Source organism: Leptinotarsa decemlineata, unplaced genomic scaffold, assembly GCF_025532065.1.
Source record: "Leptinotarsa decemlineata unplaced genomic scaffold, Ldec_3_MD MMD2_tig00026358_RagTag_RagTag, whole genome shotgun sequence".
Classification (NCBI taxonomy): Eukaryota; Metazoa; Arthropoda; class Insecta; order Coleoptera; family Chrysomelidae; genus Leptinotarsa; species Leptinotarsa decemlineata.
In genome coordinates this window covers 2218518-2235259 of record NW_027412703.1, presented here as the reverse complement: position 1 = coordinate 2235259, position 16742 = coordinate 2218518, and the positions used below count along the sequence as shown (strand labels likewise).

Sequence of the window (16742 nt, the reverse complement as noted above, 5' to 3'; positions counted from 1 at the left end):
TAACTTTATAGATATGTATATATGTGTGTATATGTATATTCATACTCAAATTTATTATATATCTTTATACTTACATTTATTATAAGTTATATTTAGTGTAAAATAAGTATGATGACTATTTTATTTTTTGTAAATTAGGATTGTCCTACTTAAATGAATAAATCAATCAATAAAAAGGAATACTTCTAGAAATATCGATATTAATGTGTTTGTCTTCAGGAAATTATTAAATGTTCCGCCATTTTGTAGTATGTGAAGATATTGACTTCATATCCTAGGATTGTGAAGTATCCGTCAGGAGCTTCAAAATGATGTGTCACAAGACCCCCCTTCCCATTTAATTTTTTCCCCAGATGTCGCCCAGTCGCCATCTTGAAAGTTTCATCTGTCAATTTTCCTTCAAAATAAAGTATTCATGCATTAATTTCATTATTCCAAATAAAGTTGAATTCCTTTATATCATGACCTGGATACAGTAAAAACTGTTCGAAAGATATATCTGTGTTTGATAGATCATTTATTTTAACATCGGCAACATTGCCAAAATATTCGTCCGCTTATCAGAGGAAATCGGACAATCTGACGAAATTGACTCGTTTATTTTGTTTCTGATGATATTCCACATAGCTTTTCGAGGGCACGGTGACTCAGTTATATATCTATCTTGTGAAGTTTTTTTTAGCCGTTAGTGTTTCTTATGGAATTTTATTGACTGAACCTTTAGGCATGGTTGACGGTCTTGTAGATACCAAGTTCAAGTTCAAGTCTCTTGTGTTTCTGGATTGTAATGTGCCGAACATGGGTGACGTGTGCAAGAAGTTTGCTTGTTAATAGTTGTAGTATATGAACACTATGTATAGGTACCAACTTCTTTTTCATATATTCTTATTATCATGGTGATATAAAAAACAAGTATTGTAAAATTGTTAACAAGTAAAGTTATTAGTTAGGAATTCATCCTCTAGTTTCTTTAAAAGATTATTACAATATGGCGCAGTCGGAAAAAGAATTACTTCAGATCAGTTATAATGAAAGCAGTGGAGATAAGGGAGACCTGGCAGCCAAACTAGTTTTCCAAAATTATCAAAATCAACCCATTCAACATTAAAGATGATAACCCAAATTCGTGGATGAAACAATATGAATTCATGGCCGTGTCCAACAAATGGACTACAGGCGATCAGAAAATACATCATTTGAGACTCAACTTATCCGGTATTTCTCTTCGTTGGTATGATCAAAAATTCAGTGAATCCCGATCATTTTCTTGGGAGGAATGGAAAAATTCTTTCATGGTGACGTTTGATGAAGATAACATAATGAAATGGGATAAAGTTCTGAATTATAAACTCCGTCAAGAAACAATTCTTGAATATTTTTATGAAAAACAATGACTGTTATACTCAGCAGACAGTTCTCTCTCCGAAAATTCCGTTATTTCCCTATTGATATTTCCCTTATTGACATTAGGGTTTCCCTACTACATAAGGAAACAAATATGCCATAAAGACATAAGATAGTGAAGGAACTAAACTGAATTATAGTTAATTGGAAGACTGATTGTACTAAAGCAGTCTTCCAATAAAGAGGAAAAATCCATTTTCTGTAAGACAGGTTGAAAAGTGTACAAAACACTAGAGACTAGAGCGATATACAATCACTGACTTATTTATCGAGAGGTTAAAAAATTTGGATACTTCATTATTCAATCTGTAAAGAAAATGTACTTTTTTGCAACTTTTTTTCAATATAGTCAACATGCCATATTGAACTCTTGATCTGATATAATTCTCAGATAATTATCCCCTTCCACTTGTTCAATTTTTTCGTTTATTATTATGATTCAATTAAAATTTTCACTAATTTGTATAATTTGTTTTTTTCCCAATTACATGAACATCGAACCATTATCACGAAGCCGTGTAATAATATTTGAGATATTAGAAATGTGTTGGGTTATACCATCATAGGTTTGAAGCAGATTTTTCAATTTTTCAGAATAAAAACCATTGCTGAATATGTCTATGTTACCCAATAATAAACTTAGTTGAATTGCTGGGAAGACACTATCACAGATGTCTTCAAACAAGTTTGCGGGGGCATTTTTTTAATTGAATGGCAGCTACTTCATCAGGACCAAAAGATTTGTTGATAATGAGTTGTATTAGTTTTCGTTTAATTACACCCTATTAAAAAGTTGTAGCAATTAAATTTTCGCTACTTTACTTTGTTAATTTTAGAAGTTTTTCTGTAGAGACCTATGGTGGTATAGTTGCTTGCCTACCATCAATTCGGACAATTCTCTTAGATCAGATGTCCAACTTTCGGGGCGACCCGAGTTCGTTCGTTTGTTTTCGTGTTGGCGTGGTCCTAGATGGCTAACGATGCCAAGAGGCAGTGTAGACACCTCGGTTTCTGATCGAATGTAGCTGAACGCGTTGGGATTTTTACCCGTTCAGTCTGGGTGAGTGGCGTGGAACGTGTCAACAATGGTTTGCACCATCTTCACGAGTAGGGAGATGGGAAGGGGAAGAATTCTCTGACTGGAAGTTAGTCACTCCGAGTCACTCAGTCGGTGAGGAGGTGAGTTGATTGATGGTGGAGAGCAGCGGTCGTTACGGAAGAAGGGCAGAATTTGTCTGGTTTTGGCTTCCTTCTTCCAAAGTTTTATTTAGACCCACAAGACTCCATCGGACGATCACCCTGACGCCCTTCCCGAACAGGGTTACGCCGTTGAGATCAAGTCCATAGCCTCCCCACGACTTTTGGTAAATAAAAAACAACCTTCGCCAAGAGAAAGTTTTTAGAGAGGACAGATTTTTTTGTTGGAAGAATAGTTTTTATGGAAGGATCGTTCTTGGAAAAACAGTTTTTTTGTTATTTCGGAGGAATGTAAATTGAAGGAGAGACAATTTTTTGAGGAACCGTTTTTGGAACGGATTATTTTGGGAAGAAAGACAAACCATCATCGGGATACGCTTCGTATGATTTTTGATGAAACCCTTTTGAATTGTGGAAGTTTTGGACCCCGCTGAAAATTCATCCAGGAGAATTCCACCGTTGACTCCCACCACGGCTCCAGTGAACAGGTTTTATTAATATTAAGAACCATTTAATTTGTAAAATCTGATTTTGATACTCAGGTATAAATATGTATCTCAACCATATGTAAAACCACCACAGTACTGTGTGGCTAAAAATGGCACACAATCCACCTGATAATTGAGTATAATTTGAGTATCCACTAACAGAAACATAATTGTTAATTTCTTTTGAAAAACTGTTCCTGAACCAGTGAAGAGCCAAATTTTAATAAATTTTATGTGTTTATGTTTCATTTATTTGTCGATTCACACTCATCAACTTACGAACATCTTATGGTCAAGTCTCTAATAGTTCTGGGTATACCATCTAAGTAGTCATTATTTGGTTGCTCAACTTTCCAAGTAAGTACTCTTTGACTAGATATTATAGTGTAGTGGCGCCCCTCTCATTTTCCTTTAATTTAAATTACTGAAATTTTGCTCGAACCCATAGTGCCAACGAACCCATAGTGCCTACCGACGAAGAGCTGCCGTCTGCATTGTACCATTTAGATAAATTTTTGAAAATTTCCCTTTTGAGTGAAAGTTGGGTACAAAGTAATAACTGACTTTGTGGATTGTTGCGGAGAGTCTGAATTATAAAAACAGGAGTGGAAGAGCCCTATATAAAAAAATATTAAATTTAAAAATTATATACGTCTATAAAATATTGTCTCAATCAAATTTCAAGATTTATTTATTGAGTCTTACCAGTAATGATATCGTTTCTTCCTCGACTGTCAGCATTGGTGTCTTTTGAAATGAAATCAGCAACTCCTACTATTGCAAGTCCAACAATAACAAAAAATATTCCAGTCCATTCTCGTTTTTTCAGTATTCTGTCTAAAAATCCTGTGCTCAATAGTCCAACAAAAACTATGACCGAACCTACAACCAAACAATAAGAAATTAAGTCAAACTTTCCACAACCGTAGATACTGAGTCATGTTTTAAAATTGAAATAATTTTCGTTTTTAGGAAACTAACCTCTCCTTGGCAATTTATATTCTAAATTTGTCTACAACAAAAGTAGGCAAATATCAAGAACAAATTTTTATAAGAAACCAAACCCATTTTCGAAACAAACTGGAAAAACACTTCTACGGGTTGTATCTAAACAGTTGGAAACAACACTGCTAATGTTAAGGGGGATGTAGTACAACCCATCTCTCCTCTGTGTTAGTACTTCAAGAAAGGTTTATGAGGTATCTGTACATAAATATCAATTAAAATGCATCTCTTGGAACACTATTAGACGATGAATCTCTCAGAATAGCAGTAACACTTAGGATGGGTTCATCTATTTGTGTTTCTCATACTTGTGTTTGCGGTAGTATAGTTGATGAGAAAGGTACACATGGTTTGAGTTGCAGGAGAAGTGCAGGGCGTACATCTCGACATCACCAAGCTATGAAACGAGCTATGTTGTCAGCGGATGTTCCTGCAATTCTGGAACCCTTAGGTACCAGTCGAGATGATGGTAAACGACCAGATGGTATGTCTCTCATACCATGGAAATACGGTAAACCTGTGGTATGGGACTTCACTTGCGTTGACACGGTCGCGGCTTCCCATCTAGCCGAAAGTTCCAAGTCTGCTGAAACTGCAGCATTGTCTGGCGAGAAATTGAAAAGGAAAAAATACCAAAATCTTGGAAACAACTATCTGTTTCATCCAGTAGCGGTTGAAACTTTTGGTGTTAATGACCCGGAATCTCTGTTATTCGTTCATGAACTCGGAAGGAGAATAGGCCGAGCAACGAAAGATCACCGTTCTACCTCTTTTTTGATAGAAAGAATTAGTATTGCTATTCAACGTGGCAATGCTGCTTCAGTACTTGGAACTATTCCTCCTTCACATAATTTTGATGAGATCATGCATTGCCCTAATTTCAGTACGGAACTGAAACCTCTTCGAAACAGGCCGAGATATGTGAATATTCATCAGTCTCCTATCAAGGTTAATTCACAAGTGATTGATCCACCTTCTTCTTTTTCAGTGCGGTCAGTGGACTCAGGTCATTCTTGCCCCCAAAAAATGAGTTGCAGTCCTCGTGAAACTGGTACCCTTTCAGTGGAAGAGCTTCTTGAAGCAAGAGCCGAATCGATCCCTCTACGAAACCATTCTTCACTTGGAAGGGTCGATCGCAGCTTGAGAAATGGTTCTTATGGAGATTCTGTGAAACATGTTCTTCCTTACGAGTCAGTAGATAGTTGTCCTGAGAATTGTTCTGAAAATCTAGAGAAGAAAATTGGATTGGATAATTTAGGAAACACTTGCTACATGAATAGCATTTTACAAGTGTTGTTCATGATGAAGAATTTCAAGAACGAAGTTTTAATGGTGAACGAGAACGGGAATGTTTCCTTCTTATTCATCAAACTCAAACAACTGTTCATGCAGCTGCAGTTTTGTAAGAAGGTTTCATCTTTCCTTCCAACCGATTTCCTGGAGTCTTTGAAGTCCACTAGATACTCGTTAGGACAACAAGAGGATTGTTCCGAATTCTTGGGGTTCTTGTTGAATACTCTTCGTGAGCAAAACAATAGCAAAATCAATACTCCTGACCGCTCTGGACTGAATGATTCCGTACAACCCATCTCGTCTTGTGTTTGTAAATCTTTTGCTGGAAAAATCTTCACTGGTTTACTTTGTGGTAAATGTTCAAGAAGTACCGAAAACTTATGTGAATTTCTGGAACTTCATCTAGCTTTTCCTAATACGACTTATAACCAGTCCGTGCAAAGCTTATTGTTAAATCATCTGAAAATGGAATTTTTAACAGGTGATGATCGACTGTATTATCAAACATGCGCCACTAACTGACTGTTATAAGGAAACAAGTATAGCTGAGGCTCCAGTCAATCTAATAATAACACTGATGATTTTCAAACAAGACTCGATCTCCAACGGAAGCAAGAAACTCTTTGGAAGGTTCGAAATAGATGAACATTTCAACCTAGCAGACCACTATTATAATATTCATGCAGTCATTGTTCACTGTGGTTCTGGCGTTGAATTTGGTCATTATTACGCCTTGGTCAAAGAAGAAACGGACTGGTTTAAGTTTGACGATAGTCGTGTCACGAAGTGTTCTGGTGATGCATTGAATTTATTGGGGCCTCTGGAGACACCCTACATTTTGTTTTATAAGAGAGAGGACATTGTTGGATCAAGTTCTTCAGATGATGTGGTGCTGCAGGTTTTTCCGGGTTTTCCTGCAGCTGAAAAAGCAAATGCATGCGCCACTGGAATCAATGAAGTCGCCCCGGAGCGCCAATTAATTTTTATTGTTGTTTTTATTTTATTTTTATCGTTGTTTCATTAAAATTCAAATTAGTTTCTACTCCTTATCCCACTAGAAACAATAGTAAAGAAATTCATACATGAAATCACTAGCGAACCACCCCGGCTCCGTACGGGTGCAATGCTGATACTAAATATAAATTTATCCACCGGAAATTTAAGGGCATGGAGAAACAGTGATAATAATAATAATAATAATAAGGTTTATTTGGATAAAATTCAACATTATATCTTATAAACTATATAAAACAAATAAACGAGGAGAGAAACTGCAAAGCCATTGGCTGTCCGCCATGAGGGTGGTTGTAGTTTAAATATAAATTATGTGATACAATGTAGGTTGCAATTTTTTAACATAGATAAAATTGATACAGTAAAATTTGTAAAACAAGATAAAAATATAACAATAGAATATATAATTCATTACAATACTTGAAGCTTATTATAGATCATTAAAAAAAAGAATACGACAGAATTAGTGATAATAATGTTTATTTACCAAGTGCATGGATATGGTGATGAAAAGGTAACTTTATTTTATGAACACGCTTTTTTCCTCCGCGGCTGTCACCCTAGTTGGAATATTGAAAAATCCTTTGCTTCTTGCACATCCATAACATAAAACGAACCTACATAACGCGCCCCTTTTATCCCCACGGAGGGCGTACCAGTTAGAATATTTGAAAATCTTTTCTAAGTTCGCATCTAAGACCTAAGAAGCACCTATATACCAAATTTTAGCTTTATAGGACTAACCAGTATGGAGAAACAGATAAATAAGTGTTAGGTGACTTTCGCATTCTCCCATGGTTCCATATTATGAATGTGGAACCATGGGAACACTGAACTAGATGCCTTCCTGAAACACATCAACAGCATGAGACCTTCCATCACTTTCACAATGGAGAAGGAAATCCACAACGAATTGCGAACGAATTGTTCTGGTGAAGAGGACCGACACTAAGTGGGAAACATCTGTATACCGAAAACCCACTCATACGGGACAGTATCTGAACCACGAATCCAACCACCATCAATCAACTAAAAGAGGAATCATCAAGACTCTATTAAACCGTGCTTTTGGTCTCTGTAATACGAAGGAAGGTCTCGAGAAGGAACTAGATATCATCAAAAATGATCTTCAACGGAATGGCTACTCCAAAGCGATGGTAGAAAAAACTTTGGCTAAAAGACAGCAGGAGCCTCGCAAGGAAGAGAAGCCGTCGCAACCAGTGCTTGCACTTCCCTACATCAGAGGGTTATCGGAGAGGATAAGAAGAATTGGTTCCAATTGCAACATCAGAACCTGCTTCAGATCCGGTAACACTATCCGTAGCAGCCTCACGAAAACCAGGTCACCAAACGCGGACTTCGATTCCAAGAATTGTATTTACCGGATACCCTGTGAATGCGGAAAATCCTATATTGGTGAAACTACGAGGTTATTGAATGTTCGCATTGCCGAGCACAAGAAACACACACAGCGAGGGGAAACCAGCAAATCAGGAATAGCAGACCATGTTTGGACCCATCAACACAACATCGAGTGGTCCCAAGCTGAGATCATACACAGAGAGGAACATTGCTTTAGGAGAAAATGCAAGGAAGCCGCATACATGTTGTCCAACAACGTATTCAGCCAAGCCAGCGTAGAAATACGCAACATATGAAAACCCATCATCAAGCGAAAAATGGCCAACTCCCGCCAAACGGTCATCTCCCACGGAACCAGTGAAGCGGAAAATGGAAAGCGGGGATAAGTGAAAGTACTCGAACGACCTATAAATAGTCATCTCTCGGAGGAATCAGTCCAGTCATCACCCGAAGACGATTGTAGATACTAACAATCGAAACGTCGTGAACTAACGTGGCTTGGAATCTCTCAACTTTTTATTTTCTTTTTAATTTTTTTATTTTTATTAATTTTTTGTTCAATTGTTATATTTTTACTTGTAATTTATTTCACTATTATTTAATTTCAGTTTTTTTTGCTTAATATAGTTGTTATTTTCAGCTATTCATTTTCAATTCTTCTTTTTTATTTGTTTCAGGGATTTCAAATCATTTTATATAGTAGACAATGGAAGTCCGAACTAGTGAAATGCATCATGAAACATTGTCAAACACCTTCAAACGCTTTTCAGTGATGATGGAATAAATGTGATGTGAATGCAATTTGAACAAAGAATTTTGATATCTTTAGAGTAAATAGAAACATAAGATAAATATATTTAGTTATTCTCCATTGTGATATTATCTAGTGGACTATAATGCATTTCATAAACATATTTTTCTAATAAATATTGTCTCATCAAGATAATATGATTCAAAATATACTTTTGCATATTTGAAGTTTCACTGGTTCCGTGTGAACTTAGAGTGTAATGGTTTCACAATTTGTTATGAGTATACATTTACAAAAAAGGCCATATTTATTTTAGAAAATTTTGGTTGCTTCAAGGTAGTAGAAACAATAATAGCATCAAGGACTTCAACTCATTCTCCTACAATTCTTACACTTTAAATTTATAGATGTTTGTATTCAGTTTTGATGTTTAAGAAACAAGATAATTTACAGTATTATTGGTCCCCGAATTTGACAGAACATATTTTATCCACTCTTATATATAATATATGTAAATGATTTTTATAGTGATCAGTTCGTTATGTATACTGATGACACATCTTTATTGATAACTCAGGAAAATATTAAAGCCACAGTTAATAAAGCATCTGATGAAATAAAAAGAATCCAAAAGTGGTTCTCAGACAATGGTATCTTGTTAAATGAAAGAACAACTGTGCTTTTACATTTTAATAATTCAAGAACTACTCCAGGTCACAGTTTACTAGTAATGTCAATTAATGGATCAATTCAACAACAAGAGGAAACAAAAGTTTTGGTTTTGAGATAAATCTCAAATGGAACAATCATATTGATACAATTTGTATTCAACAACTACGCTGGAATTTAAATAGATCACTCTTATTAATGTACTACCATGCATACTTTCATTGTAACATTTCCTATGGTATTATAGCTTGGGGAGCATGTAGTGATTGTTCCAGAATACTCAAAATTCAAAAAAGAACCACAAGGTATATAGCAGGAGTTACTAGAAAGACAAGTTGCAAACTCATCTTCCAAAATCTCAGAATATTGATTGTTACAAGTATATACATTTATGAGATATTGAAATATGTAAAATCGCACACAACCAGTTTTCCTACTCTTAATAATAATAATAATAATATCTTTATGATATACAGTGTGACCCATTTACGATGGAAGCACCCTTATAAAACTCACATTTTTCAACCGATTGGAATGTTTTTTTTTTGTTAGGTAGATATTCAAAAAGTCTATTAGGACACCAAATATCATGAATAAATCTCAATTTCCAGGGCCAACTAATCTTTTTTTTCAAGGTCAAAAATCTAAAAAAATTACTAGCGATTTTTTTAGAAAAACTCTGACTGCACCACTGGATTTGTGACATTTTCAAATGGGTAACATGTAAATTACGTTGAAATGCGTCAATCAATAAAAAAGTTATAAAGGAATGAAATTTGAAAAATATGCCAATTCATGTTCAGGAATTTTATGAAAATTCTGAATACACCACTGGATTCAGGATGTCTTGAAATATCACTGGTCACAGTTTCATCGGAATCTGTTAAATAATAAAAAAGTTATAAGGGAATGAAATTTGAAAAATATGTTGTAAAATGAAATTTTAACAACGTTCTTACTACACCACTGTTGATTATTGAAAAAATTATTGGGGTGATTATTGCAATGTCGTACAATTATAACATCTGAAAATCATGATGGTAAAAATAGTCTATAGGTATTTCTCGAAGTGGAGTGGATACATGAACAAGTACAATCAGGAGAGAACTCCTGGTTAATCTTCATGAAAACAATTTCAACAATATAAGACAAGTCTAATGTACTCCCAATAGAAATTATAACGAAAAAAATATGCAATGGATAATAATTATTATCATTCCAGTAGGTAACATCAGCTGTGATTTCTTCCTTTTGTTGAATAGCAAAAAATGAGATTTGCAATTTTAACTGCCTGTTATTCAGAATGCATTAATGAAATAAACAAGTTAGCTGTGACTTACAGTTTCTCATCTATTTATTTGCGCATGAATTGTCATTTTGTTAAATTGTCATTTTGTTATGCACCATTAGTGAACTGAATAATTTGTGTTTCAAAATAAAAACAGATAATGGCTCAATTGTCAATTCAAGAAAAAATCGAAATTATACGTCTTTCCGGTGATGATTACCGGAGTGAAAGAGAAGTAACTAGAATATTCAATGAAAGACACCCAAATCGTCCAGCCATAAGTAACAGCACGGTACATAAAATAAACCAAGTTTTCAATCGGACTGGAGCAGTAACCACATATATTTTAAAGAACAATATACGAAGAAGGAACGAAAATAACCAGACTATATTAGATTACTTCAGAAATAATCCAAATAGTAGTTTGAGGGATGCCAGCTTAGATTTAAACTTACCTAGGGAGAATGTTAGGCGATGTCTGAAGAAAAATAAATTGAGGCCATTTAAACCAAAGTTTTTACATACTCTGGAACTAGGTGATCAAGAAAAACGATTGGAATTCTGCTTATGGGCCCAGGGCGAGTATCTTAATGACAGGCAATTTTTAAAGAAAATTTTATTTAGTGATGAAGCTAGTTTCACAACAAATGGAGTGGTTTCATCACAAAACATTCGCTATTGGGCCACTGAAAATCCTAACTGGGTGATAAACTGTAAAAGGCAGTATTCAGAAAAAGTGAACGTTTGGTGTGGAATACTGAATGAAAGGATAATTGGACCATTCTTTTTCGACGGCAACATGAATGGCGCAATTTTCCTACAATTTTTAAGGAATGAATTTTCGGACGCAATAGATGAACTTCCCCTTGCAGAAACAGAACTTCCCCGCATTATGTATGGTTGTTCCATACATAATGCGGGATTTCTGAAGAGTTGGCTGAATCAAAATTACCCTAATCGTTGGATAGGAAGGGGGAGTACATTAATTGGATGGCCACCAAGATCGCCTGACCTTACCTCACTCGATTTTTTCCTTTGGGGTTATGTTACACAAAAGGTTTACAAATCACGACCAAGGAATCGAGTGGAACTGTGCACCAGAATTCAGCAAGCTTGCGATGCAATTACTCCACAACAATTGAGGAATACTTTAAAAATATTCGTAAGCAATATGATAAATGCATTGAATTGGATGGAAGTTTGGTGGAGGCCACCAGAATATGAATTGCACTCATTTATTTTTCAATTCGGTATCTTCTTGGTTTCTATTTTTACATTGATTGTGAATAAAAGATTGTTTTCCGCTAGTTTGTAGCAATTAGAAAAATGTACTTACAGTTAGTTTTTTGTAGATTCATTTGAAATTATTGACACTAAAGTTTGTTGTGATAAACTGATTGATTGATATGGTTCGACATACATTATGAAAGGAAATTGATTCTCCCATAAACGTTTCATGAATTTTATTTGAATAAATAATATTTTGTTGAATATTGCCCCTAATCCAGTGGTGTAGTAAGAACGTTGCTAAAATTCCATTGAACAACATATTTTTCAAATTTTATTCCTTAATAACTTTTTTATTACCGAACAGATTTTGATGAAACTGTGACCAGTGATATTTCAAGACATCCTGAATCCAGTGGTGTATTCAGAATTTTCATAAAATTCCTGAACATGAATTGGTGGGTTGATTAAACGGCATATTTTTCAAATTTCATTCCTTTATAACTTTTTTATTGATTGACGCATTTCAACATAATTTACATGTTACCCATTTGAAAATATCACAAAACCAGTGGTGTAGTCAGAGTTTTTCTAAAAATATCGCTAGTAATTTTTTTAGATTTTTGACCTTGAAAAATAAGATTAGTTGGCCCTGGAAATTGAGATTTATTCATGATATTTGGTGTCCTAATAGACTTTTTGAATATCTACCTAACAAAAATAAAATCATTCCAATCGGTTAAAAAAAGTAAGTTTTATAAGGGTGCTTCCATCTTAAATGGGTCACACTGTATATGATAATAAGAATTATAATACTAGAAATTCCCTACAGTTGAAAGTGCCAACACACAGATTAGTTGTATCTGAATCATGTCCCAGGCTTATGGCCATTAAATTGTACAATAAACTTCCAAGTACAATAAAAAATCTGACTCTAAAACAATACAACTATCAAATCAAAGAGTTGCTTCCAGATAAATCATATTATTCTCTCAAAGAATATATGGATGATAACTTATCACCCTGTACATGTGTAACATTTTAGGAAGATTTTATTAACGATGCTGTTATATAAATAACAGATTATTTTTGGTTTTGACTTTTATATAGTATGTACATGTCCAATATTTTAGGCCGATTTTAATAACGATGATGTTGCATAAATAGCAGATTATTTTAGGTTTTGACTATTATATGGGACCCCATTAACCACAAAAAATGATATTTAAGCATACTCACCTCTGAACATTTGAAAGCTTGAAGCGTAAGTTAGATTCAACCCGATATACATTATAGATGTTGCAGTCATATCACACATTGCAGGTATGAACAGTATCAGAGGATTAAAGTTTCTGTTGCCTTTTGTGAGCTCGTGAACATCTTCTGTACCATCCTGCAAAAACCTCAGAATCAAAAGATTCATACTCAATATGTCATTTCAACATTCAGTGCTAACACTTCAAAAGGTTTTTACTGTCATCATAATATATGTTCAGAAGAAAGTTGAAATTGATTAAATAAATTTCAATGAGAATTTTATATGTAGGTTCAAATATATTTCAATATTTCGTGACATTTTATCAAATAACGGAAAATACATTTTCATGAAATGTTCATTATTATTAGGTAGACATTTTTTGTGTATGTTGTGAGAGTGACAAATAACAATTGCGACTAACGACTAACGAATAGGTGATATAATTTTATAAGTATATTGTATTATCATTTTTGATAAATGAAGAATTTACATATTTTCATTGACCAACCATAACACTACATTACTGAGTGTGTTTCATTCAACCTGCATATCCTTGTTTTGGCAAAAAGTTCCTAATTTGTCTGAGGAAGACTGTTTTGAATTAAAATAATAAAATAATCAAGAAAGGCTATCCTAATATTTCTATTTCAGTTTAATTTTTTTCTTTGAAATGACCAAGCGTCTACATTCATTATTGTTTTTTGACATTTATCTAACTTGGCCTAATCTGGCCTCAACATAGGAGTTTTGTATGACAATATACAAAAAATAGTTTGCCGACTAGTTGACAAAACATATACTTTCCAATTTCAATTCAAGCTGAATACAGTGACTATCAAAAATGTGTTTCCTTTGAAAACAAAATTGTACAGCTTCAAAAAAACCACACTAAATATATAAATTTTTCAATATACTTACCGCTCGTCTACTATAAAATTTGTATAAAATTTTGAAAGTGAGAAGGCAAAACAACTCTCCCAAGAACATAGTGCTTGCTTGAAAAAAAGGATGTTCAAAATTTTTCATAACTCCATCACGTCCAATTGATTTGATCTCATCAGCCCATCTGAAATCAATCTCTACTGAAAATCAACCTTGAACTCATAGTAATATTTCATTATATTATGTGCACAATGTATATAAAAGTTCATTTTTACTCCTCTTGAGGTTTTTTGGAGATCAGCCACAAATATATAATTCACTCCCAATTTCAATAACTCTGATCACTACATGGATATACTAAATTCAAGTTTGAGGGGGAGTATTGGAGATCAAACTAAGTTTTTATGTTTTATTATTGTATTATGCATATGTTGATATGTATTTTAAGTTGAGTTCACCACAAAAGTAATTCACAAAAGTAAAACTTCTCTCAAAGTTTGTAAGTAATTCTACTGCAAATTTATCACGTACCATTTGCTTCAGTTACTTTACAGAAAATTTTCACAATGATGAATATCTATACTTACTTTGTACTTAAAGTATTAATACTGCCAGTGACAACCATAATAAGGGCAAGTAATATTTGATAATTTGTCCACTCCATATTGAGATAAATCCAATTCTATATTTCTACAAATACGGTTCAAATTTCAGTTATTTATTGTTATCTAAATTTTCTCATTCATTACATCAATCTGATGGCTCATCAAATTTCGTTCGACATATATGTCACAGATATGTTATTTTGCCCACATACTATTAGTGTTTTCCATTGGTAAAACCGGGGGATATTCAGTGTGAAGTTGTTTCTATTTCTTTAGTTACTACTGAAGATGGGAAAACACTAAATGTGCACTATTTTTACCAATGGAAAATGCTATGTGTGTTCAGGTGTCATGTTTACTTTATAAGTTGCCAAAAAACGCTACTATGCGAGTTCTTGAACAGAAACTTTCTGATGGATTACTTCAAACGGTTTAAGGTTATGTCGATGCTTCAAATTCAAACCAATGTAAAAGCGGTAACGTTACGTATGAACCAAAATAGATCAATCGGTCATTTTTAGAACTCGATCTATTTGACGACTGATGACCCAGCAGATTCAAAAATACAAATTTTTTAAACATTCAAATAAAATAAAATATTGAGATACTGAGAATTTATTAGTATGGAATGGACATATATTATTATCAAAAATTGCTTGCACTTATGGTTGTTTCTGGTAGTATCAATACTTATTTAAATATAAAGGAACCTAGTTCACTTTCTAAGTTATTAATAATTTCTGTGTACTTCACAATTTGTCTTAATTGGAGACAAGTGACAGTTTACAAAGTAAATAATCAACCATCTGATTGGGGAGGTGTTGTATATGATCCCACTATTCTGAAAGAATAGTCCAGTACATTATTTCTCTAATAATAATTTTCACTCATAATTTAGGACAATTTACTTTTAGTTTAGGAAGTGAAATATCCCATTTAAGTGGTGGAGCTTCATTTTTCCATGACACCGATATTTAAAAGTCATGAAAATTAACTGTTCAATAAATCATTCTGCTAACATTTTTCATCAAACAATGAAGTCCTGTTTTTATATGAATCACTTTCCTGTCAAGGTCAACTAGTCAGATAATTCAGAAAAAAAGAAAAATAATATCAAAAAATTTGTAAAAAATAAAGAAAATGTTTTTACACAAAAAGTGGCACATGGTTGTTTTTGTTTTTTTGGTCGTAAAAGAATATATCCTAAAAATTAATTTGTTTAAAACAAATTTTTTATAAAATAAATAAAGAAAATATAAATTAAAAAAAGTTTTTTTTCAGAACATAAAAGAGAAATAGGTACTTCTTCAACCATAATTACCTAGAGAATCTACTGAACAATTATACACCTAAGGTACATCATCATATTTTGATTATCTAGAGCAGTGTTTCCCAACGTGGGGCCCACGCCGGCCACGCCCCACAGGGGAGCAATTTGATAGTTAAGGGGGGAATTTAAAAATGGACTCGACACGACTTTACCCTTTTGCTTTGGGTTATTATTGAAATGCAATGCTAGATATCGGTGACAAATTTAACAAAAAAGGCAAATTCTCAAAAAATGCTGTATATAATTATTAAGTATAATTTTGTTTGACGTTACCAAAATATCAATTGGGTAATTAGAGTCGTCTAGTAAACTTATTCGTCGGGGATTCACCGCGGAGTGTGCCGCCTGTCGCGGGGAACCCCAGAAGTTTTAAAACTCGCTAAACAACGCCGTTGTTCGCACATAATTGGCCCAACCCGCTGGTCACGACGAGCGGATGCCGTTTTGTCTTTTATGCCAGCAATAGTTGACCAACGAATCAATGAAATGAGTTCGTCTTGAGGCGCATTTGAAGGTGAAACATAGAGCGCTCTTATAAATTCAGATTTGAGTTACTTTAAATGAAAAGTTTGACAAAAAAAACAACATTACAGTCTCTATTTACTGCTCGTTCTCTAAAGAATAATCGTTTTTCTGAAGCTATAGTTATAAAATTTCTTTATTAATCGCTAAAACTGGAAAAAATCACATTATAGGAGAGAATTTGATGAAATCGTCAATATCAGTATTTCTGTAAACGGTTCTGGAAAAATATGTAAAAGCTATGCCACTCAGTAACAATACTGTTATTGGCAGAAAAATAGACGAAATCTGTTTAAAAAAAAATCTGTTTTTCCGTTAATCAGCTGTCGCCCCCGACAACGACAACTCTCAGAATTTGAGAAACTTGTGCGAGCTAAGGACTAACGAGGTCTTACCTTTTAACGTGTGATTCCTAACACACGTTAAGATATTGAGAAACAATAACTT

General features: G+C 33.9%; 1 protein-coding gene across 1 annotated transcript in view; it reads right to left on the bottom strand.

The window, feature by feature from the left end:
* The window catches only part of Tango9 (Transport and Golgi organization 9), a 34967-nt gene extending 20232 nt beyond the window's left edge, over positions 1-14735 (bottom strand). The window contains exons 1-4 of the mRNA XM_074184875.1: positions 14426-14735; positions 13875-14022; positions 12938-13091; positions 3795-3971 (exon numbers count right to left, since the gene is read on the bottom strand). Coding sequence (XP_074040976.1) covers positions 3795-3971; positions 12938-13091; positions 13875-14022; positions 14426-14502 — 556 coding nt within the window. The 5' untranslated portion in view covers positions 14503-14735. The remainder of the gene's footprint in view (positions 1-3794; positions 3972-12937; positions 13092-13874; positions 14023-14425) is intronic.
* Between the last annotated feature and the right edge of the window lie 2007 nt (positions 14736-16742).